This window comes from Hypomesus nipponensis, chromosome 26, assembly GCF_054491055.1.
Source record: "Hypomesus nipponensis isolate SF chromosome 26, ASM5449105v1, whole genome shotgun sequence".
NCBI lineage: Eukaryota > Metazoa > Chordata > Actinopteri > Osmeriformes > Osmeridae > Hypomesus > Hypomesus nipponensis.
The window spans coordinates 7,024,469-7,050,726 of record NC_140386.1 but is presented as its reverse complement, the minus strand read 5'-3'; the positions used below and the strand labels follow the sequence as shown (position 1 = coordinate 7,050,726).

The window sequence follows — 26,258 nt, the reverse complement described above, 5'->3', positions numbered from 1 at the left end:
TGAAAGTTTCAGAACAGAACCACAATGAAGAGAAAGTAAGAAGGGAGACTTTATTGATAAGAAGCCAGGTAGTATGAAGAGAGAGGGAGAAAGAGAGGGAGAGAGAGAGGGAGAGAGACACAGAGAGAAAGGGAGAGAGAGGGAGAGGCCCCACTACCACACATGCACGAGTAACAGCAGGCTGTGACAGCAGAGACGAACGTTCTGCTCTCCGGAGACCACAACACTGGGCTGGTAGAACGAGGAATGCCGTTGCTATAACAATCTGCTCGAAAACGTTAAAAAAAAAACGAGCCGTTCCAAAAGAGGACCTTTTGCAAACGCAATCGTTCTAATCACGGCGTGCTCGGTAGTAACTTTGACGTGTTCACTTTCGTCCAAACGATATCTTGCTACTCTGAGAGCAGCTCCAGTTGGAGTTGTGGAACCACACAGCGCCAGACCACAGACTTTGTTCTCAGCTGAGGGTAACCCATTTCTGTCACAAGAAGTTTAACAATGATCAAGCGTGCGCACACAGACGCACACACTTTTACTCTCCGTGACAGATAGAGGAATCCAAGCATGGGAGATTTAGACTCCCGACACCCTCGAACACATCAGCGGAAAGGAGAGAGAGTGAGGAAGAGGGGACGGGAGGGAGAGACAGAATACAGGAGAGAGCGAGAGAGAACAGGAGAGAGGGTGAGCGAGAGAGAGAACAGGAGAGAGGGTGAGCGAGAGAGAACAGGAGAGAGGGTGAGCGAGAGAGAGAACAGGAGAGAGGGTGAGCGAGAGAGAGAACAGGAGAGAGGGTGAGCGAGAGAGAGAACAGGAGAGCGAGAGAGTACAGGAGAGAGGGTGAGCGAGAGAGAGAACAGGAGAGAGGGTGAGCGAGAGAGAGAACAGGAGAGAGGGTGAGCGAGAGAGAGAACAGGAGAGAGGGTGAGCGAGAGAGAGAACAGGAGAGCGAGAGCGAGAGAGTACAGGAGAGAGGGTGAGGAGGAGAGGACAGGAGAGAGGGTGAGCAAGAGAGAACAGGAGAGAGAGTACAGGAGAGAGGGTGAGGAGGAGAGAACAGCACAGGTTGTACCCACATGTTTGTACACCTCTATTCTGAGCTATATCAAAGCACTTTAATCGATAATTAATCTGCAGAAACCATTGACTGTCTGCCCTTCTGGGCCATCAGGAACACTGCGCGTTTGGATGCATGTGTGTGTAAGTGTGTGTGTGTTGGTGAGTGTGTGTGTGAGTGTGTCAGTGCTCAGTAGTCTGGCTCCCCTGCACCCTAACAAGAGGAACTCTGGCTGCAGGACACAGAAGTGTTATGTTGTGCTTTATCTAGAGGGAAACAGAAGTCGCACTCTGTGTGTGTGTGTGTGTGGGAGACAGAGAGAGAGAGGACGGCAATAGGAGAGGAGTCATGATTGGTTGATGAAGGGAGTGGTCATGGTTGTGCTGTGTAGATCATCATCAACTCGGGAGCCAATCACCTTCATCGATCATGACTATGACCTTCAGGAGGGGAAGGGAGGAGGAGAGAAAGAAAGAAAAGTGCAGCAGACATACACATCAGGTGTGTGTTTTGTGTTTGAGTAGATGTGTGTGTGTGTGTTGGGCACAGAGAGGGGAGCAGTGAAGAGGACGCCCGAGCGGAAGACAAACACTGAGCAGCCAACGCTCTCCTCCAATCACAGGCGGGCGCCGAGTTCCGACCAGACAGATCACATCGCTGTCGGGCCGCGTGTAAAATCCCCGTGGTAACACGGCGACGTGCACTAGGCCGCCACCAGAAGCCAGGTGGCAGGATGGCGTCTGCAGGTCAGCTGATCAGGAGTCTGATGGAGAGGAACTCTCCTGAACATGGTCTGCTTGAGAACAAGGTTGGAGGGTCTACTGGCAAAGACAGACTCGGTGCAGGGGTGGTTGGTGGGGGGGGCAGGGTCCTGACTGACTAAAACGAGCGAGTGCTCAAAGATAGAGAGAGAGAGTGCACGCGCGTTTGAGGTTAAATCAGAGAGAGAATGTGTGTGTTTGAGGGAGGTTACATCAAAGAGAGAATGTGTGTGTTTGTGTGTGTTTGAGGGAGGTTACATCAGAGAGAGAATGTGTGTGTGTGTGTGTGTTTGAGGGAGGTTACATCAGAGAGAGAATGTGTGTGTGTGTGTGTGTTTGAGGGAGGTTAAATCAGAGAGAGAATGTGTGTGTGTGTCAGAGGCTGGTTGGGGAGGTCAGGGGTCAGGAGCTACACGGCTATCTCATCCCCAAGACAGTCTGGTGGACCCTGTCTGTTGATGACGTTGATCAGTCTCTCCTCCTCTCCCCCCCAACCAAACACGCCCGCCCCCGCGTCGCCCTCCCCCCCTTCCCAGTCCTCCTGCTCGTCGCTGTCGTCCGTGTTGGACTCGTCCTCGCTGGCGATACCAGACTCTCGGAAACGCAGACGCTCCAGGCTGCCGCCGCCGCCGCTGCCCGGCGACATCCCGTCGGGCCGCCCCTCGGACGCCCCTCGTCCTTTCCCCACCGGCCTCTCCCCCCCCTCCGCCGGCTGGGCCGGGGGTTGAGGCGGGGGCCCCGGGGGCCCGGGGAGGAAGCGGAAACACTCGAGTTTGTGCAGACAGCGGCCCCTACCTAGAGGAGAGCCCAGGGAGGTGTGGTCCGCGGCCAGCGCCGGCAGGGGGGGGCAGGATGCGTCGGGCTGGGGGGTGGAGGGGTCGCACAGAACCGGGGGCACGCCGGCACGGAACGTTATCTCCAGCAGACTGTCCTGGGAGCCCACTACAGGAGGAGGAGGAGGAGGAGGAGAGACATGGGGTAAACAGAGAGGGGAAAGCTAGCGCACATGCCTGTGTCCGTGTGTCCGTGTGTGTGCTCACGGGAGGTGGGCGCCAGCGTGGCCTCCAGGTGGTGCAGCTGGGAGACCAGCAGGGACACGTGTCGCAGGAGGTCCTGGTTCTGCAGCAGCAGCTGGTGGACGCGAGCCTGGGCCTCCACACGGGCTGTGGCCTCCACCCCCAGCTGCTCTTTCAGCAGCTGCACCTGCAGAGCACCACACACACACACACACACACACACACACACACACACCAAGGTCACACCTCCACGGACACTGTACTGATACTGAAGTTTCACTTTGTAGACTCACTTTCCATCTCTGTCAGTCAGCAATCCTAATAGATACTAAATCATTTATAGAGAGAAGCAACCCTCTCTCTCACACACACACAACCTTTCATAGCAGAATCCATGAAAAATGCCTCCTCAATGTTCATACTCTCATCATCTCCTTCGACCCCATCTCATAAATGTGCCGAGTTTCCCCACCTGGGGATTAACACTCTCCATAAATCCAGTGTGAGATGTTACCACCATCACTAGCTCAGCGTGACTCTGTGCAGCTCACTGAAGCAGGAACGCCACATGTTTGACACACATGAACATGTGTGCTGCATGCGTGTGGCTCATCATCATGCAAAAATGAAGGGTTCCATTTAAAAACTGCCCTTCCCTGTCCCCCCCCCCCCCTCTTCTATCCCCCCCTCTCTATCCCCCCCCCCCTCCTCCTCTCCTCCTCCCAGTTGAGTTCCCAGAAGCTGCAGTGTGATTCACAGGATGTGCTTCTGAACAGGATTATCTTCATGTTGCGCCCGCTGCCAGCTTTGATGCGCTAGTGTATGAAAGCTCTCCAACAAAACCCTCGTTCTGAGCCGGGGGAAACTGTGTGTGTGAGGGTGTGTGTGTGTAGGAGGTCTTGGGTAGCACAATTGTGAAATTGCTGCCTCTGGTTTCATAACTTTGGCGTAACCTGACAATGCTTGTGTTTGTATCTGAGTGGAGGAGCGAGAGAGAGAGAGCGGGAGAGAGCGAGCAAAAGAGCGAGAGCGAGTGATGCAATGTGAGTGTTGATTCAATAGAGCGGGGAACCTGAAAGTGTGACCTACGGCTCCTGTCAGTGTTCCAATACTTTGTAGAGATCTTATTACATTTTGAAATAGCTTCGGTCCCCTCTTTTTATAGGACTATACTAAAGCACACACACACACACACACACGCGTGTGTGCGCGTTAGTGTTTTGGGAGAGCTTGTGTAGGTGTGTGAGCGCGTGTAGGTGTGTGTGACTGTGTAGGTGTGTGTGAATGTGTGAGTGTGTGTAGGTGTGTGTTTGCGTTTACCTGTGCTACGGCCACTTGCGTCTGCTGCTGCTGTTGCTGGAGCAGCTGCTGGAGCAGCTGGATCTGATGGTGGACAGACAGGGGGGTGCCCGGAGGCATCTTACCCGACGAGGGCAGCAGCATCCTGGGGCTCGCCAGCAGGAGGGAGGCCTCCTCTGGAACCTGCGGAGCAGAGGACAGACGCATTGAAGTTGGGGAGAGAAATGATTGAGACAAACGAGACAGAGAGAGAGAGAGACAGACACAGAGAGAGAGACAGATCACATGGATGAAAAGAATGACCGAGAGACAAACAGACAGCATTCAGGCTGACATACAGGAGGACAGACAGGCAGGCAGACAGACAGATAGGAGGACAGGAAGGCAGACAGACAGGCAGGTAGACAGACAGGAGGACAGACAGGCAGACAAACAGGCAGGCAGGCAGACAGAAGACATGCCCACTTTGGCCTCCTCCTGCTTGTGCAAGGCGTACTCGACTGAATAAGAAAACAAGTCATGTTTATGCACAGAATACTAAACTGGCTGACTGCAACCTGGACCAATTTGGGGGAAAACGGAAGATTCCGAGTGTGAATTTTAAACAAACATCAATCTTTAACAAGGTTTGAAGCTGGTGCTCACTAGTACCCAAACACAAGCTGCTGTTACTGCATACTAATGAATACTGTGTATTCATTAGTATTATACAGTAGGATTAATATATTGTAGTATTAGTATTGTACTGTAGTATTAAAATCAGTAGTATACTGTACTATTACGATAGTATGGTGTTGAATGATGCTGTACTATGATTACATCAGTATAATAGTGTAAGTATTATACTGCATTATACCATTTCCATAAAGGTTTGAATGTGTTCTAGGGCACCCAGTCTTACATACACAGACTCACTTCCTTGTAGTGACACACCCCTTCACTTGCTAGCAATTTGTAATCTAGACATCTCTCTGCCACCGGTGCTGGACAGGATAGAGGGAGGAAGGAATGGAGGGAGGTAGGGGAATGATCTAATACCCAGTAGTTGACAAGCTCAGATAAATCACAAACCAAGTATTGTATATACTGCTCTGACTAAACACACACACACGCACACGCACACGCACACGCGCACACACGCACACACGCACACACGCACACACGCACACACTCGCAACCTCTATACAGCCCATTGCAGTCTTTCATGACATCAAGCTACACAGAGGAAACCACCAACTATAGCAGTAACACTTCTGATCCTAACCCTATCCCTGTCAACTTCTCCTAACCCTGTAATCTTCTTGTGTTAATCATGGACGTCTGGGAATAGCATCCTGCTGGCTGACCCAGACAGGGACCCAGACAGACATAGCCGATCTCAGAGCAATCAAGCCGGTCTCAGAGCAATCAAGGCCTGCAGTAGAGTGGCCCCTTGTCGCCAGCAGAGCCGTCCACAAACACACTGAAGAAGGAAAGTTAGACCCTTGAAAGGGTTCAGAGCAACATGGTCAGAGTACCTTCTGGTCTTGGCTGCCGTCTCCGTTGGCGTCGAGCGGCATGGCGTCGAGCGGCGTGGCGTCGAGGTCGGTGACCCCGCGGTTGAACTCATCCTCCGTGCCGTCGGGCGGCGCCCCCTCCTCTGCGTCGATGTCCGTCTCCACGGCGACGGCGGGTTTTTCCGCGCCCGTCAGCTCCCGGGCTGAGACGGAACACAGAGTGGCGTCACGGCAACGCCTCAGGTTGGCCCAAACACACCCTGACCCTGAACCGGGTGGAACTCTCCTCCCTTATCCTTATCCCTCTCTTATCTTCCCTTCCTATCCTCCCCTCCTTCCCCCTCCCTTCCTGTGGCACTCCTAAACACCTCTCTCTCCTGGCTCTCTTTCATGGCTGTGATAATTAGTTCCTCAGATAAGCTCATTGGTCATGCTTGAAAGGTCTTGTGTGACTTGCACCAAGCAGCATGACAGGGAGCTGTGTGTGTGTGTGTGTGTGCGTGGGTGATCTGGGCTCTCCATGTGGAACCCAAACTCTGACGCTAAAGGAACAGCCTTCTCCCTATGCACCTACTATTCAAGAGTGACACACACACACACACACACTAATAGAAAACTTAGATTGCAGGAAGGACTGAGACAGTGAGAGCGGTGGAGTGGGTGTGCAAGTGGGCACTTTATATGCATGTTGTGCGTGCGTGTGTGTTACCTGAGACAGAGGCCTGGTTGCAGGTGTTGCCGTCCTCCTCTCCGTCTGCGCTCTGCTGTGTGTGCTGGAGGCTCAGCTTGTGACACACCTCAAAGGCCTGGCCCACCGTGCGCACGATCCGCATGGCCTGGCTCTGATCACACACACACACACACACCTTGACATCAATAAAACATCCCCTTTTCTGATTTGAAAACTTTTGCCAAAGACACGCACACCCCTCAGGCACACACACACACACACACACACCTCACAGACAACCACCTGGGCGTTGTCCCTACAGCATCTTCAACAGTGGAGGGAGGATGGCTTGTTAGCAGTGCTGAGTCTGTAGCTAGTCTGCAGCGCTAAAGTTGTACTTAGATAGCATGCAGTGCTAACCCTGACCCTAGCTCTGACCCTAGCTCTGACCCATGACCCTAGCACCGACCCCTGACCCCAGCACCGAGTGGTCAGATAAACCAGTGGTTCCCAACCCTGGTTCTCAGGGCCCCCCTGTCCTGCATGTTTGAGATATTTCCCTGCTCCAACACACCTGATTCAAATTAAATGGTCATAAGCAGGTGTCTGCAGAGCTGGCTCACGATCCATTCATTTGAATGAGGTGTGTTGGAGCAGGGAAACATCTCAAACATGCAGGACAGGTGTTCCCTGAGGACCAGACACTGAGACAAACCCTCCTTCCTTCCCCAGACTCTCCAGCCACACCTTCTTCTTGGACTTGAAGACGTTGCAGCGGAACACGTTGCTCTGGCCATCCCTGGCGATGTAGCTGAAGATCTTCAGGTCCTGGGAGTCGTGGGACACGTAGAAGATCCTGCAGGGGTCAGGGGTCAGAGAGACGTTCCTCAGGAGACCAGACACGGACACACTCAGGGATTCGTGCACACACTCACACACACACACACACACAACATTACTAACAGCGAGAACCACATCCAGTCAGTGTGTCTGTGAGAGAGAAAGTGTCATTGTACATGCAGCCTGTTTTATACGCGTGTACTGACACAGTACAGTGAGTGTGCTTTGACAATATTTGAAATGTGTCATAACGGGCCAAGAAGGCGCCTGAAATTGAATTCAGGGACAGAGCTGCCAACACCCTGATCAGATCACGGTTTCATTCCACCTTCCAGCCCTGCCAGCATCCGGAGTCAGCACCACCGTGAGAGATTCAACGCAACTCACACCCAGCGCTGCCCTGCAACACACAGCCAGCGCTGCCCTGCAACACACAGCCAGCGCTGCCCTGCAACACACACCCAGCGCTGCCCTGCAACACACACCCAGCGCTGCCCTGCAACACACAGCCAGCGCTGCCCTGCAACACACTTCTCTTCAGCCACTGACCCGAACCTCAGGCAGGTATACACAGAATGCCATGGAAACCATGTCCTGGCATCATTCTAGCACACACACACACACACACACACACACACACACACACACACACACACACACACACACACACACACACACACACACACACACACACACACACACACACACACACACACACACACACACACACACACACACACACACACACACACACACAGTGTCGATAGAATGAATAGGCCCAGTGGGATCTGCTATGATGTCAGAGTAATTAAGCGGTCTTGTTTGCTAGCGATTGTTCCTTTGATGGACATGGTCTGTGAGACCCGGCAGTCATCCATCTGCTGCTAAGAGCCCCTGCTGCTCTGTCATCACACTAATACAGTCACAGCCATCAATACACCAGACGGAGCAGCCCGGCATGCACACAAACTCAATGCATGTGGGGGTGTGTGTGGTGTCCCTGCATGTATGCGGATGTGATGTGCGTGTGCTGTGTGTGTGGGCTGATGTTGTTGTTTTTTGTTTTTTTTCAAATACACGGCACAAAAAGGTGAATATCAAGCAAATGCTCAAGGGGGGTATCAAAGTTGTCGAAGAAAACAGACATTTGGTTTCCGATGCATAGTATCTGGAGTAACATGAAACACACACAGGCTGCATCAGTAGCCTGGGGCTGGCTGGGGAGAAGCTGGCATTTAGAATGCTCTCCTCCTCCTCACCTGTGAGGTGAAGCCTCCCATGGGGACACAGAGAGAGAGACAGGGGGGGGAGGGGTGAGAGAGAGAGAGAGAGAGAGAGAGAGAGAGAGAGAGAGAGAGAGAGAGAGAGAGGGGGGGGGGGAGGGGTGAGAGAGAGAGAGACAGAGAGACAAAGAAAAAGCAAGAGAAAAAACTGGTGTGAGGGTGAGAGGGAGGGATAGAGTGTGGGAGAAACGTGTTCAGAAGGGAGAGATTCTCTTGCCCTAACTCTAAACTGTAGCCCTGTCCAGGAAAAGGAGATGGAGGGAGAGCGGGTAAGGCTGGGTCTAGAAGGAGAGAGAGAGCGGAGGGAAGACCGAGAGGGGCAGGGTGAGGACTAGTGGGACTCTGCCCTCCCCTGTGGCAAAAGGCTGTGGAGATCTCTAATTAAATCTCTCCTCTCCTCCTCCTCCCCAGACATCGGGGGGCTGGTTGTGTTCAGGCCGAACGCTGGACAGCTCACCTGTAGATGGGGTCCTGCATCACCATCATCTTGCTCTCGTCCCACGTCCACTCCTTCTTCTGCAGGACAATACATGGGGGAGGAGAGAAGGGGGAGGGGAGGAGAGGAGGAGAGATGGGGGAGGGGAGAAGAGATGGGGGAGGGGAGGAGAGGAGGAGAGATGGGGGAGGGGAGGAGAGATGGGGGAGGGGAGAAGAGATGGGGGAGGGGAGGAGAGGAGGAGAGATGGGGGAGGGGAGGAGAGATGGGGAAGGGAAGAGAGATGGGGGAGGGGAGGGGAGGAGAGATGGGGGAGGGGAGGAGAGGAGGAGAGATGGGGGAGGGGAGGGGAGGAGAGATGGGGAAGGGAAGAGAGATGGGGGAGGGGAGGAGAGATGGGGAGGGGAGGAGAGATGGGGAGGAGATGGAGAGATGCGGGAGGGAGCAGAAAAAAGTAAGGAGAGGAGAGAAAAGAATAAAGATGCAATTTCCAGAAAGTCTTCATCATTTCCACATATCTATTTATTTGTCCAATCTCCGCCTCTGTAAGTGGACTGACACAATCCAAATGTCAACACGCGCTCCCTCTGGGAGGATTGCTCTGATTGATTTGGAGCTCAATGCAGCTCGGCCCATTCTCTTCATCCTTTCATTCCCCTCATCCTTTCATTCTCCTCATCTCCCCATTCTCTCCATCCTCTGGATTTTAATAAGATTGCTTGGCATATTGACATGCCGGCTAACAAACAAGAAAGGGCAACTCATACACATAGATGGACACCCACACAAACAGAGTAGCCTTTAAGTGGACTAACGAGGAGTCGTGGCCCTGGGGAGGACTAAGACAAGTCCATAAAGTTGCTGGAGATAGAGGAGGGAGGAGGCTAATGCATGTGACAAAAGCTGCACTTAAAGAGGTTCTGCACATGAGTGTCCTTAGAAGGTTAAGTACCGCCCCGGGACCTGGCCTACTGCTGGTCTCTGAGTGCTGGTCTCTCTGGGTGCTGGTCTCTCTCTGGGTGCTGGTCTCTCTCTGGGTGCTGGTCATAAAGTCTCTCTCTGATTGCTGGTCTCTCTCTGATTGCTGGTCTCTCTCTGAGTGCTGGTCATAAAGTCTCTCTCTGATTGCTGGTCTCTCTCTGATTGCTGGTCTCTCTCTGATTGCTGGTCTCTCCAGGGGAGAACGCTCACCTTCTTCTTCTTCCTCAGTGCCACCCTCACGCCGTCCACCGACACCACCACGTTCACCTTCTTCTTCTTGATGTTCTTCACCTTGAACTCGTACTGCCGGAGAGAGAGAAGGAAACGCGTTAGGGCAACACCACATGAACACGCGTGTTAGGGCAACACCACATGAACACGCGTGTTAGGGCAACACCACATGAACACGCGTGTTAGGGCAACACCACATGAACACGCGCGTTAGGGCAACACCACATGAACACGCGCGTTAGGGCAACACCACATGAACACGCGCGTTAGGGCAACACCACATGAACACGCGTGTTAGGGAAACACCACATGAACAAGCGTGTCGAAAAGTGGATAAGCTCCCAGATGAGAGAGCATGCAAAAAAACAGACAGGGAAGGAGAGGTCTCAGTAAAGGGATTTTAAACCAAACAGGGAAGAGGAACACTATCTGAGTCTATGAGGGTGTGTGTCTGTTTGTCTGTGTGTGCGTCTGTGTGTGTGAGAGAGAGTGAGTGAGCGAGCGAGCGAGATACTGTGTTTCCAAACACAGCCTACAGACCGCTACAAAGCCCTGCAGTAACAGACTACAGGAGTCTAACCACATCCGGCTCCTTCATCTCTAATTCGCCGTCATTAAGGTTGCACCAGGGTTGATATGATCAACAAGGGCTGAGCACAGCAAAGACTCAACAACATAAGCAAACAGATGCCAGCACAAGCATGCAAACACACACACACACACACACAGAGAGAGAGAGAGAGGGACGATCAGATGACCCGTTTCCCCCCGCCCACTCCTGACCCTGGTAACGACCTCTGCTTGGCGTGACCTCTGACCTCTGACCGTGGTTAGCCTTCCCCTGACCGCGCAGCTCAGGGCCACCTGGCCTGGCGCAACCATGACAGGTCCCTCAACCCATCTGTTTCCACAACACCAATTGTGGATAACCGGTTTCGGAAGCACATGTCAAATCACAGCTTTGAATCCCTCTATCTCTAACTCTTATCTAACTGTGTTACCCTCTATCTAACTGTGTGTTACCCTCCATCTAACTGTGTGTTACCCTCCATCTAACTGTGTGTTACCCTCCATCTAACTGTGTGTTACCCTCCATCTAACTGTGTGTTACCCTCCATCTAACTGTGTGTTACCCTCCATCTAACTGTGTGTTACCCTCCATCTAACTGTGTGTTACCCTCCATCTAACTGTGTGTTACCCTCTATCTAACTGTGTGTTACCCTCTATCTAACTGTGTGTTACCCTCCATCTAACTGTGTGTTACCCTCCATCTAACTGTGTGTTACCCTCTATCTAACTGTGTGTTACCCTCTATCTAACTGTGTGTTACCCTCCAACTCTGGTCCTCTTCCCTGGTTCACCAGAGACAGAGTTGCTGTGTCATTCGGCTCGGTCAGAAACCAGGTTCTTCTTAAGTTTAAAACACTATTAAAAGTTCCTCGTAAACCTCTGGTGCGTGTGTGTGTGTGTGTGTGCGTGCGTATGTGTTTGTGTGTCCGTGTAATGCAGGAGTCTGAATTCTGAGCACGGCTTCATTTTGTGCAGAGAAGAGTATTAGTGAGGACCGAGACTGGCCAGGAATCACACGCAGAGCTCAACCAGCAAACACACCCTGTACACACACGCACACACAAAGTACCCACTCTATATCCACCCTCTATATGTAATGAACTGTACAGTGCAGGTATGGTGAGTGATTTACCCCTGTAGAGATGACAGGGTCTGGTCTTAATGCATCTGAACGAGCACCTTGGCAGTGGCGCTGCAAATCGTGACAAATGGCACTTCTCTGTAAACGGTCCCTCTGGCCTCTCTTCCACATCGGCTAGCTGCCTGTCACAGAGTACCGTGCATGTGTGTGTGTGAGAGAGAGTTTTCGCGTGCCATATGGTTTCCTCTTTGTCTGTGGTCGCTAACAACACTTATACAAGCCCAATAAACAGCGCTACGGGCAACTACAGCGCCTTAAAAACAGGCAGCAGCCGTTAACCAGCTCTAAGGAGACGTGAGGAAGAAGTGTCCCGTTAACGGGCCGCGTGGAGAGGAGACTGTGCCAAATTCTCCCGGTAAAGCACTTGACATGCAAATAGCGTCACGGAGCTCTCATCCTGCTAACATTTAGCAGCCGCATCTCCCGATAAGCAGGTCATTATCTACTGAAGGTCATGGAGCCAGTTGCTGTGTAACCCATCACAGCAATGACAAAAGGCGCCACACCCTTACGCAAACATGCACACACACACGACATACGCACAATGCCACCTTCAGTCCAAAATGCCACTCTATAAAAAGTACAGAAATGTCAGAGATAGGACCGGACCACAGATGGCCTTGGTAGGAGACAAGGGGGGGGGGGGGGGGCAAAGAGAGTTCAGACCGTTCGGAAGGCGGCGCCAATGGGAGAGAGCGTGCAGCATTCTCTGAGCAGCCGATCACCAGGGAGGAATCTGCAGATTCCTCAACACAATTGTTCATGATGTGCTTCCTATTTGGGAGTACAACCGGCTTTGAAATGGTGAGCTTTTCCATCTAAATGTAAAACTGCCTGCTGGAGCTTTAGGGTAGCCCCTCCCTCCCCCCATCCCTAAGCCCATTAGGGTCCATTAGACAGGTAGCCTATGGCAGACATGGCTCCATAGATAACTAGCTGTCTGCTCCAGGGCTGTGGAAACCTTACGGTCCCAGCATCACAGTCACAAAGAAGCTCTGATGGAGACAGAAGAAAAATACTCTGAGGAATTCTCTTTTATCTCTTTCTAAAACAATTCACTCACTTTAGTCTTCTCGCTCTCATTGAAATCTGAAAGGAATAAGAGAGAGACAGAGAGACAGAGAGAGAGAGAAAAGGAGGAAGAATAGAGGAGAGGCAGGGAACATACAATTCATGGCCAAGTATGCCCTTAGAGGGAAAAAATGTCCCCATTGATAAATGCAAAAATAACTTCTCCTGTCTTTCTCCTTTGCTTTGAGAACGCCGCCTGCTTCCTTTGTCTGTGCTCCTTGCAGCAGCCCTTCCCCTCCTGTGCTCCCTCCATGGCTGGCTATATAATGCACCGTGCATCACAGGGGAAGGCTGGCTATATAATGCACCATGCATCACACAGGGAAAGGCTGGCTATATAATGCACCATGCATCACACAGGGGAAGGCTGGCTATATAATGCACCACGCATCACACAGGGGAAGGCTGGCTATATAATGCACCATGCATCACACAGGGAAAGGCTGGCTATATAATGCACCATGCATCACACAGGGGAAGGCTGGCTATATAATGCACCACGCATCACACAGGGAAAGGCTGGCTATATAATGCACCATGCATCACACAGGGGAAGGCTGGCTATATAATGCACCATGCATCACACAGGGGAAGGCTGGCTATATAATGCACCATGCATCACACAGGGAAAGGCTGGCTATATAATGCACCATGCATCACACAGGGGAAGGCTGGCTATATAATGCACCATGCATCACACAGGGGAAGGCTGGCTATATAATGCCCCATGCATCACACAGGGGAAGGCCCTCTCTCTTGACGACGGCGGCCTCTCCATGACGGACATTAAGGCCAGACAGTCTGGATGCGCCGTCAGCCTTCTCGTATCCCAGTTACACACTCCACTGGCTCTCATTCCTGTATCCCACTTGCCCTGCCCCGCCCCCCCCCCCCCCCCCCCCGAACACAGCGATGGGAATGAGAGACTGCAGTATTCCCATTCTCAGGGGAATCATAGAAATGGGTTTTTTATTATCTTGGCCAGCCACCAGTCCACTTACTCCCTTATCACACACACACGCACACACACACACACACGGGTGGTGAGAGCAGTGAGTTAAGGAGAGGGTGTACGGAGACCCCTCGGAATCCCGACAACATTATCCCAGCCCTCCCGTGATCTGTGCAACGTTAGATCCCAGCAGCTCTTATTAAAACTCTCCACATCACGGTCCTTGTCTGACAAGACTGAACAACCCATCTCATGCACTGTGATGCTATTACAGACAAACACACACGCATACTCACACACACACACACACACACACACACACACACACCACTGGAGCCTTCGGAGCTTGCGACAGGGCAGGCAGACTGACACAGCCCCCCAGCCCTGTGTGAACAGAAGCCCTTGGCATTGGAGAGCCTTTCAAAGCTGGGCAGCTACATGAGAGAGGCATCAAAGCTGACAGGCTTCCCTGGGTTTCTCTTTGCTCCTTAACCCCACGGCCTCCTTCTGCAGCTCACTCCACTCAACCTCCCTGACTGGTTCATATCAACTGGTAACCCTAACCCCGACCGGTTAGTATGGACTGATAGAGGTAAAGTGATGTTGTGGCGTAGTGATGTAGTGGTGTAGTATATAGTGCTGTAGTGACGGAGCCTGGAGCAGGGTAGTGACGGAGCATGGAGCGGGGTAGTGACTGAGCCTGGAGCGGCGTAGTGACTGAGCCTGGAGCGGCGTAGTGACTGAGCCTGGAGCGGCGTAGTGACTGAGCCTGGAGCGGCGTAGTGACTGAGCCTGGAGCGGCGTAGTGACTGAGCCTGGAGCGGCGTAGTGACTGAGCCTGGAGCGGCGTAGTGACTGAGCCTGGAGCGGCGTAGTGACTGAGCCTGGAGCGGCGTAGTGACTGAGCCTGGAGCGGCGTAGTGACTGAGCCTGGAGCGGCGTAGTGACTGAGCCTGGAGCGGCGTAGTGACTGAGCCTGGAGCGGCGTAGTGACTGAGCCTGGAGCGGCGTAGTGACTGAGCCTGGAGCGGCGTAGTGACTGAGCCTGGAGCGGCGTAGTGACTGAGCCTGGAGCGGCGTAGTGACTGAGCCTGGAGCGGCGTAGTGACTGAGCCTGGAGCGGCGTAGTGACTGAGTCTGGAGCGGCGTAGTGACTGAGCCTGGAGCGGCGTAGTGACTGAGCCTGGAGCGGCGTAGTGACTGAGCCTGGAGCGGCGTAGTGACTGAGCCTGGAGCGGCGTAGTGACTGAGCCTGGAGCGGCGTAGTGACTGAGCCTGGAGCGGCGTAGTGACTGAGCCTGGAGCGGCGTAGTGACTGAGCCTGGAGCGGCGTAGTGACTGAGCCTGGAGCGGCGTAGTGACTGAGCCTGGAGCGGCGTAGTGACTGAGCCTGGAGCGGCGTAGAGACTGAGCCTGGAGCGGTGTAGTGACTGAGCCTGGAGCGGTGTAGTGATATATATATATATGAAAATGCAGCCTGTTGTGGTGTGCAGTCCAGTCTGCAGCTCAGAGCCCTGAACCTCAAGACCACCTCCGTCATGAACTCTCTCCTGTCCCCTCCGCACACTCCTCCAGGTTCTGCAGCCACCCCCCACTTCACAGTTACCATGGAAACAACTCTGTCTGTGTTTTCAGTGTAATAGATTCCAGAAGCTCTGGGAATCTTTACCTCATTTGCATGATATGAAGAATAGCTGTAAATCAAGGGCAGACAGGTTAGGGGATTAAATTCCTGATTGAAAAATATCCTAAAGGGGATTTATCTCTTAAACATACCACTGAGCGTATGGGAGCTTCTGCAAGGCATTTCTGCTTTCCACACAAAAAGTCAGCAAGTGTTTCTTTGTGTGCGTGTGTAGGTGGTTGTGTGTGTGTCTGTGGTTGTGTGTGTGTCTGTGGTTGTGTGTGTGTCTGTGGTTGTGTGTGTGTGTGTGGTTGTGTGTGTGTGTGTGCGCGTGTCTGTGGTTGTGTGTGCGCATGCGTGTGCTCCCAGACCATAAGATTCCTCCATACCAGATCCCACTTTTGGCTGCCAGTCCAGAAGACAAACCAAACAAATCTGGGGCTTAGATGGAACAATGGCTGATGTGTTCTCACCTCTGTCTCTCTCTCTCCACCTCTCCTCTCTCTCCACCTCTCCTCTCTCTCCACCTCTCCTCTCTCTCCACCTCTCCTCTCGCTCCCCCTCTCTCCGTCTCTGTCTTGCTCGCTCGCTCTCTCTCCGTCTCTGTCTTGCTCGCTCGCTCTCTCTCCGTCTCTGTCTTGCTCGCTCGCCCTCTCTCCGTCTCTGTCTTGCTCGCTCGCCCTCTCTCCGTCTCTGTCTTGCTCGCTCGCCCTCTCTCCGTCTCTGTCTTGCTCGCTCGCTCTCTGTCTCTGTCTTGCTCGCTCGCTCTCTGTCTCTGTCTTGCTCGCTCGCTCTCTGTCTCTGTCTTGCTCGCTCGCTCTCTGTCTCTGTCTTGCTCGCTCGCTCTCTGTCTCTGTCTTGCTCGCTCGCTCTCTGTCTCTGTCTTGCTCGCTCGCTCTCTGTCTCTGTCTTGCTCGCTCGCTCTCTGTCTCTGTCTTGCTCGCTCGCTCTCTGTCTCTGTCTTGCTCGCTCGCTCTCTGTCTCTGTCTTGCTCGCTCGCTCTCTGTCTCTGTCTTGCTCGCTCGCTCTCTGTCTCTGTCTTGCTCGCTCGCTCTCTGTCTTGCTCGCTCGCTCTCTGTCTTGCTCGCTCGCTCTCTGTCTCTGTCTTGCTCGCTCGCTCTCTGTCTCTGTCTTGCTCGCTCGCTCTCTGTCTTGCTCGCTTGCTCTCTGTCTCTGTCTCTGTCTCGCTCGCTCTCTCTCAGCATGTCCAGTTCAACGTAGGCTCATCTGCATTCCGTTGTAGGACACTGATGGACACACACGCACACACACTTCATCTGCATTCCAGCGTGTATTTCTGACAGACAGGCAAGGACAGATGTTCTACCCGAGTTGTGTGTTTATATCTATTAGTGCAGTGCCCGTGGTATTTATTTCAGACCGTGACAGGTCGCTAGTTCTTTTAGTTAGACAGAATCTGCTTTTCTTTCATACATCTCCCAGGAAACACGCTGAGCAAGACAACACGGTTCTTGCATCAAGTGCCTGTGATGCAATGAGTGGCATCTTTTAGCTCCACACAACAGCTCATCTTATCTCTGTCCTGTAAGATCAATGATAAGCCTGAACTGGCTGGCCAGATGATGAATGAACTCAATGTGAAACGGTTATGGTGGGTGTTAAACGGTTATGGTCACTCCATTATTGAGATCAAATTCGTTCATATCTCCCTGATGTGTGAGGGGTGCATCCATGGGCACTGAAACAGTTTGCAAAAAGCAATCGGCAGAGAAGACGTTGGTGGTGGGGTCTTCATCAAAACACAGGTTCAGAGCAGGTGCAGAAACTATGTCCGGGGCGAAAAAAGGATATCAACTTTAGGGGCAGAAGTGTTTTTTCTTCTTCCATTAGCAGTTCCATGGATTTGCCTCGGTAAAATTGAAGCAACTTATTTAGAAGGAGAGGTAGAGAGAGGAAGAGAGGTAAAGAGGGAGAAAGAGAGAGGTAGAGAGAGAGAAAAAAAAGAGATAACGTAATAAAAACAGGAGAGACAGAACTGTCAGTCTGATTCCATTCCACAAACCACTCAACGGGAAAAGTGCCTCTTCTGCATCAAAGAGACGTCATCTATGAGCAGATCCATCTATCAGCAGAGCTGGTGTCCCCCTGGGCGAGGGGAACTTCCTGCTGAACTTCCCCAACACTGATCATATAAGGCCTACTGCTTTCCATCTCCCAGCCTGACCTCTCATAACCCTCCCAAGCAAACTCTCAGCAAAGGCTTGTGAGGTTTCACATCACTGGTCTACCACCAGCAAGGTCTACCACCAGCAAGGTCTACCACCAGCAGGGTCTACCACCAGCAGGGTCTACCACCAGCAGGGTCTACCACCAGCAAGGTCTACCACCAGCAAGGTCTACCACCAGCAAGGTCTACCACCAGCAGGGTCTACCACCAGCAGGGTCTACCACCAGCAGGGTCTACCACCAGCAGGGTCTACCACCAGCAGGGTCTACCACCAGCAGGGTCTACCACCAGCAGGGTCTACCACAACAACAGATCCTACTGCTGCCAATATGGTGCCCACAGATAGGGTTTATGTGTTTATGTTACATGTTTATATTCAGCCACTGTAATCACTGTTTGATTAGAACTGCAAAATCAGGAGGCTTCATCAAGTGGGATTGTGCCCTACGCTGAATCGTTCGAGGCACCAAACTGTTCCTTATTGTCAGCGCTATGATTGTACAGCCCATCACTCAAAACAAAGCGATAAAATGATGGTGAACCGACTTGGAGAAGATCTGGGACCGAACAGTGGGACAGAACAACATCATCAACACTGATTGCGCAACAATGGTTAGAAACAGCCGATACCACAACAACATTCCAAACCCCTCTCTGCGTGGAACATTCACACTTCCATCTTTAATGACTCTTGGTTCTCGCTGCTCAGATCCTCTTTATTGGGCTGAAACGCCATGTTGGTAAGATAAACCCCAAGAGACAAGATCTCAGCAGTATGAGCGGATGGCTTTCACGCCACTGACTCTGAATAATTATCTGCCTTAATCCCCTGAATGACAAGCTTCAAAAGAAATGGCAGGATCATAAGCCAGACCAAAGAGACTAGCTGACGAGATCTCTGCGGGTCCCAGACGAGACTCCTCTGCACGCCCTTACTTTCCCCGACTGCAGAGCCAAACCCTCTCTACTGTGGGCCGAACCCTCTCTACTGTGGGCCGAACCCTCTCTACTGTGGGCCGAACCCTCTCTACTGTGGGCCGAACCCTCTCTACTGTGGGCCGAACCCTCTCTACTGTGGGCCGAACCCTCTCTACTGTGGGCCGAACCCTCTCTACTGTGGGCCGAACCCTCTCTACTGTGGGCGTAACTCTCTCTCCTGTAGACAGGACAGGCTTCTAGGCTGAGATGTAATTGCCTGGTGGCCCGGAAGGTGGTCCCCCACTGACAGGGGCCCTTCGAGTCAAAAGAAGTTACTGAACATTGATAACATATCTTAGAGCACATGGAAGTTACTGAACTAAGAAGGACAACTTTCCAGAAGACATGGAGGGTTGCAGAGGAACCATGACAGCATGCCCAGTATCAAGTCAACTGGTGCTAATGTGTACATGTTCAGAGAGTACAGTTAAAAGGCCGTTCAGTGTGAATTTCTGGCTATGTTTAGCGGCAGGGTTAGGAGACTATGTTTAGGAAGTGAGGCTACGGGATCGTTTACTCCATGTTCCGTCCTTTGTTTATGTCGTTCGGACCGTCCCAGAAGCCAGGGACTAGCAAGCCTTGCCCCTACAGAGCCATTGTTCTCCCATTTCCCCTCGTATGTAAGCCCTTCCTGTGGCCAGCTCACTCTCCCCACTCTGAGCGGTACACAGGCAGGGAGTACACGCCCACAAGCCCAGCTCATAGGAGGAAGTGGGGCTAGGAAAAGCCTGTTGACATTATATATCCTGAGTCTCCAAGGTCTTCGTGCTCAGGCCCCGCCCCCCAGACAAACACACACACACACACACACACACACACTTTCTCACATAGACCAACACATCCCCTTGGTGTTATAGCAACGTTGAGAGTATGCTGGCATTCACGTTACATCAGGGTGGTTCCTTCACCATATTTAATGTAAACACCAACGCAGCACATGAACCGTTTTGAGGATATATACACCTCTCTCTGGGACAGAGCAGTCCAGCACTAGAATGGACCGATGTGATGAGGTTGCTGTTGGTTGACTATTAGTGCAGGGAGTTAACCTTAACCCTAATGCAGGGGTTAACCCTAACCCTGTAGCTGTACACCATTAGCTGGATCTGCTCCCTGCCTCCTCCCACTAACACAACCAGCCAATCAAACATCAAAAAAAAAAAAAAAAAAAAAGTAAAAAAACAACCTTGGAGATCAGAGAGAGATGGCAACCCACACAAGTCAACCGTTGTTACTAGTGTTTTATCTGCCAGTCAGATCCCCCGATTCTGTGAAGCGTCTCGCTGCAGGATGCGGCTTAATGATCCGCTGAAGGCTTCTCCGAGTAGAAGGCCGTCTACACTGTAATAACTTTAAACTAGAACTGTAAAACCACAAACATGTTTGTTATTCAAATGACTGCGTCTGCACCAGAGCAAGCTCCAGGACAGCTAATCCTTTAACATGCCGTCGGCCCACTATAGAGTGAAAACAAATATGTCTGGTCTTTTTCTCTTTTCTTTATTGGTTATTTCAACAGTGTATATGCCCCTTAGCTGTTGGACACTTGCTCTAAATAAACAAAACATGTTTTCATGAAATAAAATATCATTAAGTACGTCTAAAAGGTGTTTATGCTAGATAGCAGACTGGCCCAGTCTGTGGTATGGTATGCTAACTCGGTTTGTCGCGCCAGTATGCCAACTACGTTAATTCCCTATCTGCAGTGGTGAGCGACTATGAGTGCTAGTAGACTGTGGAGATTCTGCACCCACATGTGTGGAGGAGGACCAGCTGACTCATATTGGATGCCAAGCCTTCAAGGAGATATTAATCACCCTCCCTTTGACAGCAGTAAACACAGACATCTAATATGTGTGTCTGTGTGGGAGTGGCCATTCAATATGTGGGTGTGTGTGGAGGGGGGGGGGGGGTAATGTGTGCGTGTGGGGAGGGGGAACTTAAATGTGAGTGTGTGTGTGTGTATGTGTATGATATCAGTATGTGTGACATCTGATTGAATTGCTTGGGGTTGCCCTCACCGCTGTACCACCACAGAAGGAGAGTGTTCTGAGGGCTGCAGGGAGATCCAGCAGACCAGACACCACAGAAGAAGAGTGAGTTCTGAGGGCTGCAGGGATATCCAGCAGACCAGACACCACAGAAGAAGCAGCTCCACGCTGCTGACAACTCACTTTACGGCAGCAGGATGCGTTTATCATTGTCTGCAACAAGAGGAAACCTCCTCTGCATGGACTTCTTCATCCATCTACCACCTCAAAACCCTGCCAAACCTGATACTAAGAGACACCTCTAATGTGCAGACAACAGACGTGTGTGTGTGTGTGTGTGTGTGTGTGTGTGTGGGTGTAAAATCACCGGGGCACAGTGTGTGTGACAGTGAGAGAGAGACTTGTGAGAAGGAAAGAGAAAACCAAGGAATGTAGATGCTGGGATAGACAGATAAAAGGCAGAGATTATTTTGTTTCGGGGAATAGGGAAGGAATCAATGTCTACTCTCGTCAAACTCAGACAGTATAATACTGATGTGGGACTACACACACTAAACACCCACAGAGATTCTCCGCACACACACGCACGCACACCGTGTATGTATGCAGCCTCTTGGCTGTCGCCACCAGTGTGGAAGCAGGTTAACCATTAACCACAGCTACCCCTGGAGACAACAGTCAGCACAATGCGGATGTTCCTAGTTCATGGGACCAGTGGTAGCTCGTCACCTATGGGCGATTTACTTCTGCAAAATATGCAAAGTCTCATGTTAATCAGTGGAAGTGTCCACAGTTAGCTAGAAGCTACCTTAAACACCTTTTAAAAGCCTATAGGCTAGCTTAAGCTTAAGGTGTGGCTTAAGGTGTGGTAGTATTTCCCTCGAAAGGATTCCAACACCGGGACACAGAACTAATGTTCATAAATAGTGTGTAAAGGAGTAAACGATTTGTGTGAAGTCTTTGTAAGGAGAGAGAGTGTGTGTGTGTGTGTGTGTGTGTGTGTGGGGGGGGGGGGGGGGGGGGGAGTGTGTGGTTGGTGTGTGTGAGTTCAGCTGCATTCAGGGCCTGGTGTCTGAGTCACCTCCTGAATCACAGTGACGTGATTACTGGAGATAAAAACAGTATCGCTCCAACACATCAGCTCTAAACACCTCCCCACTTACCTACAAATCTCTTCTGCTACACGCGTGTCCCCCAACAAGGCTCTGATGTCGATTTAAATAGCCTGCTGTAATTAACTCCTGACAAGAGGATCACTGAGATAAAGTTGAAGAGATTCCTAGGCCACAGGGGAGCTCCATGTTCTGTTGTAATGAGGGTTGAGCTAAATTCTCACTGACCGCGGTGCGTTTTAATGCAACAACTACAGTACTGTATGTGCAATAACATTTGAATGTAAATTGTAAAAATGGAAAGGTCGTTATTTTTACACATGCAAAATTGACTTTTGCCCTTAGTGACAATGTGTGGTATTGAGGGTTAGGATGTGTGGTAGTGAAAGTGTGTGGTAGTGTGGGATGGGTGGGTGGTAGTGAGGGTGTGTGGTAGTGAGAGATGGGGGGGGGGGGGGGGGTTGTTGACTACATGTCAAAGTGATCTAAAAGACCACTGGGGGCTTTCTGCTAAACACAGGAGCTCTAATCACGCACTCTACAGGAGCACAGTCGTTAACACCAACAAGGCAGATTTATGAGACATTAATCCCTTTGAGTCAGGAGATGTCTTCCTTGAACAGAACAGTTCATGCAGCACTCTTTTAGACAGTAATAAAAAAAAAAATCAATTTACAAAGTACTTTTCATTTGTAGAGTCAAAACATATAGGCTACGCAGAAGCTGACAAGATGCTCTCAAAAAAAAACAATCTTTTTTTTTTTTTACAGAGAATAATAGAGGTCTGGTTTATTTTCTGACAAGAACATACAAATTATTGTATGAACTAAAAGAAAGTGTTCGCACAATGTACGCTTAGTCATCAGCGCTAACCAGTTTCCCCTAGAATCTAGGAGCAGATATGAAGTCACAATGGGCACTTTCAAGGTTCACAATGAAATGAAAACAACTTCCATCTTCCATGAGCTGTTCACATAGTCTGTCCAATAATGGTCAGAACCATTCTCACTTAGCTTCGGTTCCTGCAGGATTTCAGTACGTCAGCATAGACTATTGCAGTATCTGTGGTTAGGGTTAGCGTGTCTGGTGTTAGGGCTAGCGTGTCTGGGGTTAGGGCTAGCGTGTCTGGGGTTAGGGCTAGCGTGTCTGGGGTTAGGGCTAGCGTGTCTGGGGTTAGGGCTAGCGTGTCTGGGGTTAGGGCTAGCGTGTGTGTGTGGGGTTAGGGCTAGCGTGTGTGTGTGGGGTTAGGGCTAGCGTGTGTGTGTGGGGTTAGGGCTAGCGTGTGTGGGGTTAGGGCTAGCGTGTGCGGGGTTAGGGCTAGCATGTCTGGGGTTAATGTTAGTCCGGAGCTGCAACAACGACAAGTAGTAGCAAGTGTGTCGTTGCGATACCTCAGAGAGGAGGAAGCTGAAGATACGAGGGAAATTAGGCATCAAGGTAACAAACACTGAATAGGATCTCTGGCATACAATCTATCCCACAGAGAAATTAGGTGAGAGTAATGTGATCATGTTTACACTAAACTGCCTTTCACGAGGGCAATCACAAACAAATGGATATAAACAGCATGAAAGTCAAACAAACTGCACAAGCAGGACTGTGAGCAAATATTAACATGACTGTTGAAGCATTGAACAGAAAAGACGTGCCTTTGAAAAACACTTCATGGTCATTTGGACTAGTTTAGAACTAGAGCCAGAGTCGCACAGGCGTCATATGAGCACATGAAAATAACATGAATTGGGTAACAACGCAAAACACCCGCAGGGAGAGAGTGAGAGAGACAGAGAGAGAGACAGAGAGAGAGACAGAGAGAGAGACATGTAGGTAGAGAGAGAGAGAGAGAGAGAGAGAGAGAGAGAGAGAGAGAGAGAGAGAGAGAGAGAGAGAGGTAGAGAGAAACAGAGAGAGAGAGAGACAGAGAGAGAGAGAGACGGAGGTAGAGAGAGAAGGGGGTGGGGTGGGGTGGAAGCGTGTTCACTTCACTGCACCGCTTCAAAGCACTGTTGTCCACATTTCCCTGATCCCTGTCGGACCAAGGGCGATCGTCAAGGGAAGGGGCACCAGCTCATTAAACACTCGGTGAACATATTAAACTACATGATAGATCTAGCGCCTCTCTTGGTCCACTACAAACTCATATCCAGCTAGGACAAGTTGTCTTTATGGTCCCTTGTATATGTCACACCCGGGTCTGGGCTGCCTGCTACCAAGGTGCCTGATAGGGCACTGAACTGTTCTGAAGACAAGCGCTTTTGTGGATAATTGTATAGGCTCCTTTATGTGTTTCACAGACGAGCGCTAGGATGGAAGACATAAATCGCCTGCTGAACATGCACTGCTAAGATTTACGATCGTTTACAACCTTAAAAAGTAGCCTCTATCACGTTATTGTTGTTGTTTTGAAGGAGAATACTCACCCGTATTCTCCTCATCGCAGCCACGATTTCCACTCTGCTGTTCGGCCGTGCCACGTCCAGACTGCCAATATACTATTCACAACAAAAGGGACAACGTCTCTCAATCATTTGTGGAAGTAAAAACACAAAAAGCGATTGTAATGCGATTATTCCTAAAATAGTTATGAGCACGCCGGATTCGAACCCTCTGATTTGCAAAGTTAACAGCAAATAAGATCACGACTAATCTTCGAGTTGTAGGATATACATGGTGTAGTATGGGCTGTACTGGCATATTGACGAATATAGTAACATGAAAGAAATGTAGGCTACCTTTGCTTCGAAGTTGATTCCATGCTGGAATGCTTCCTCGTTATGCAATGGAATTCTCAAATCATGGCCATCATCAACTAGGTTGTACTTTGTTTTCGCTGGCATGACCGTCGTTCTTATCCGTCTGTAAAAATATACACAGAGGAGGTTTCCGACGATTCCAAACGGTCAAGTAATCCTACAATAAGCAAAATCGGCGAGTCTCAAAACCCTAAATTCCAGTGATCCATCGCTGTAAGTTGCCCCAAAGAAACGTATCCGGCGGGTAGGTATGGTGGGGCAACTTTGTAGCTACGCGATTACACACTTAATTACACTGCTTCCGTCTCCTCTGAACAGCCTTTGCACTCCTGCTGTATTACTCCTGCTGTAACACTCCAGGGCTAAAGTTAGACTCTGTTCAATATCCTCATCAGCACGCCCACGTTATTTAAAAGATACGCAGTTATTTGTTTTCTTTGAATTCCTCGTTTTTAACTTTAACAGCACAGTTTCTCCCGCATTCACTAGACTACCCGGGAACGGCGCGTGATTGGGAGGAACAGGGAATTCCACCTGTTTTCATTGGAGCAGAGTAACATCATTGATTTATGGGAAAATACTTCGTCTCATCCATGGAAACTCTGAATGCATCCAGACAGCCTAAAGATAGGATAACTGTCAGGTATCAAATAAGTATATATTAGTATGGATTCAACCAAAAGTCAGTTCACATTGACAGCATAAATGTCACTCAGCAGAATTAAACCAGTTTTACAAGGAAATAACCGTACCAGACAATTAAACATCGGTGTACGGCTATTGTTCATCACAGAAATGCGAGTTCTTGCAATCTTTTAATTGAACATTAGTCTCTTTAGCACTACCAACACCAAGTATTCGTCTCTCCAACTACTTGCTATTCATGAAGATCAAGACTGCCACCTAGAGGCCATCAAAGTCTCTTAGTAGTGCAAGGTGAACTATAAAACACCATGCATCAGAGAGGCAATACCCCCAGCAACATGATTGACCTCGTTGCAACCATGGCAACCCATTCTCCCATGTGCCAGTAGAGGCTCTCATCACAACTTTGTAGCTCCAAACAAATGCTGCTCCACGTTTAGACGTGTTTTTGAGGTGAATCTGGAAGTTTTTGAACAGTAAAAATGTTGGCTACGTTAATTTGCATGAAAAGGCCATTTTCAATTCAAATAAAACTTCATTTACAGACTCAAGGTCCACAGATACAAACCAATAGCACACGTAATATTATATAAAAACACAAAGAACCAAGCTTTAAAATAAGAATATACGTCAATGTTTTGCAAGGAGACAGCTGTACCAAATGCATCCAGAGTTGAGATTGTCAGCGTGCTAAACCAGTTAAAACCAAGATGACTACTACAGCTAATTATTGGCATCAGCTGCGCTAAAATTCAAGTTGGAGTCGGAACGAAAATACCATCAGGACGATAGTTCTCCAGGAACTTTGTCAAAGTATCGATTTTTTCCCCTAAACATTGGTTACTTATATCATAAATATCTTTATTGAAAATAATTACAGGACAGTTATGGATGAGCATTGTCGAGTTATTTAAAATAAATAAAAACATGAGCTAGTGCCTGAAAAATGATGTCTTTCTGATAAGGTCTAACACGACAAAAGTTTGCACTTGTCTTACCTTGTTCACCTCCATTCCTACACATTTATGAGGGTGTTTCTGTGTTAACATACTATCTCTATCATGGACTTTCTTCCCTCTTATGTTAAACTTTGACCACAGCATTGGACTTATCTGGCTTTTGCCTTCCTCCAAAACAAGTGTTGTTACGCGCATGAGCACGC

General features: G+C 50.3%; 1 protein-coding gene across 3 annotated transcripts; it reads right to left on the bottom strand.

The window, feature by feature from the left end:
* Positions 1-931: 931 nt before the first annotated feature.
* On the bottom strand, positions 932-26,243 carry LOC146221231 (carboxyl-terminal PDZ ligand of neuronal nitric oxide synthase protein-like). Of its 3 annotated transcripts, XM_084692985.1 has the most exons (11): positions 26,095-26,243; positions 24,431-24,554; positions 24,119-24,190; positions 10,050-10,142; positions 8,880-8,938; positions 7,047-7,155; positions 6,339-6,471; positions 5,651-5,832; positions 4,155-4,316; positions 2,859-3,021; positions 934-2,760 (listed from the first exon to the last, which is right to left on the bottom strand). In XM_084692985.1, exons 2-11 carry the CDS (start codon positions 24,533-24,535, stop codon positions 2,228-2,230), a joined length of 1,611 nt encoding a protein of 536 aa, XP_084549111.1. In that variant the 5' UTR covers positions 24,536-24,554; positions 26,095-26,243; the 3' UTR covers positions 934-2,227. The 3 variants fall into 3 exon arrangements, with proteins under 3 accessions (XP_084549112.1, XP_084549111.1, XP_084549110.1); XM_084692984.1 differs by lacking the exon at positions 26,095-26,243 and having other exon boundaries at positions 24,431-24,984; XM_084692986.1 differs by lacking the exons at positions 24,119-24,190; positions 24,431-24,554 and having other exon boundaries at positions 932-2,760; positions 26,095-26,240.
* Positions 26,244-26,258: the final 15 nt, after the last annotated feature.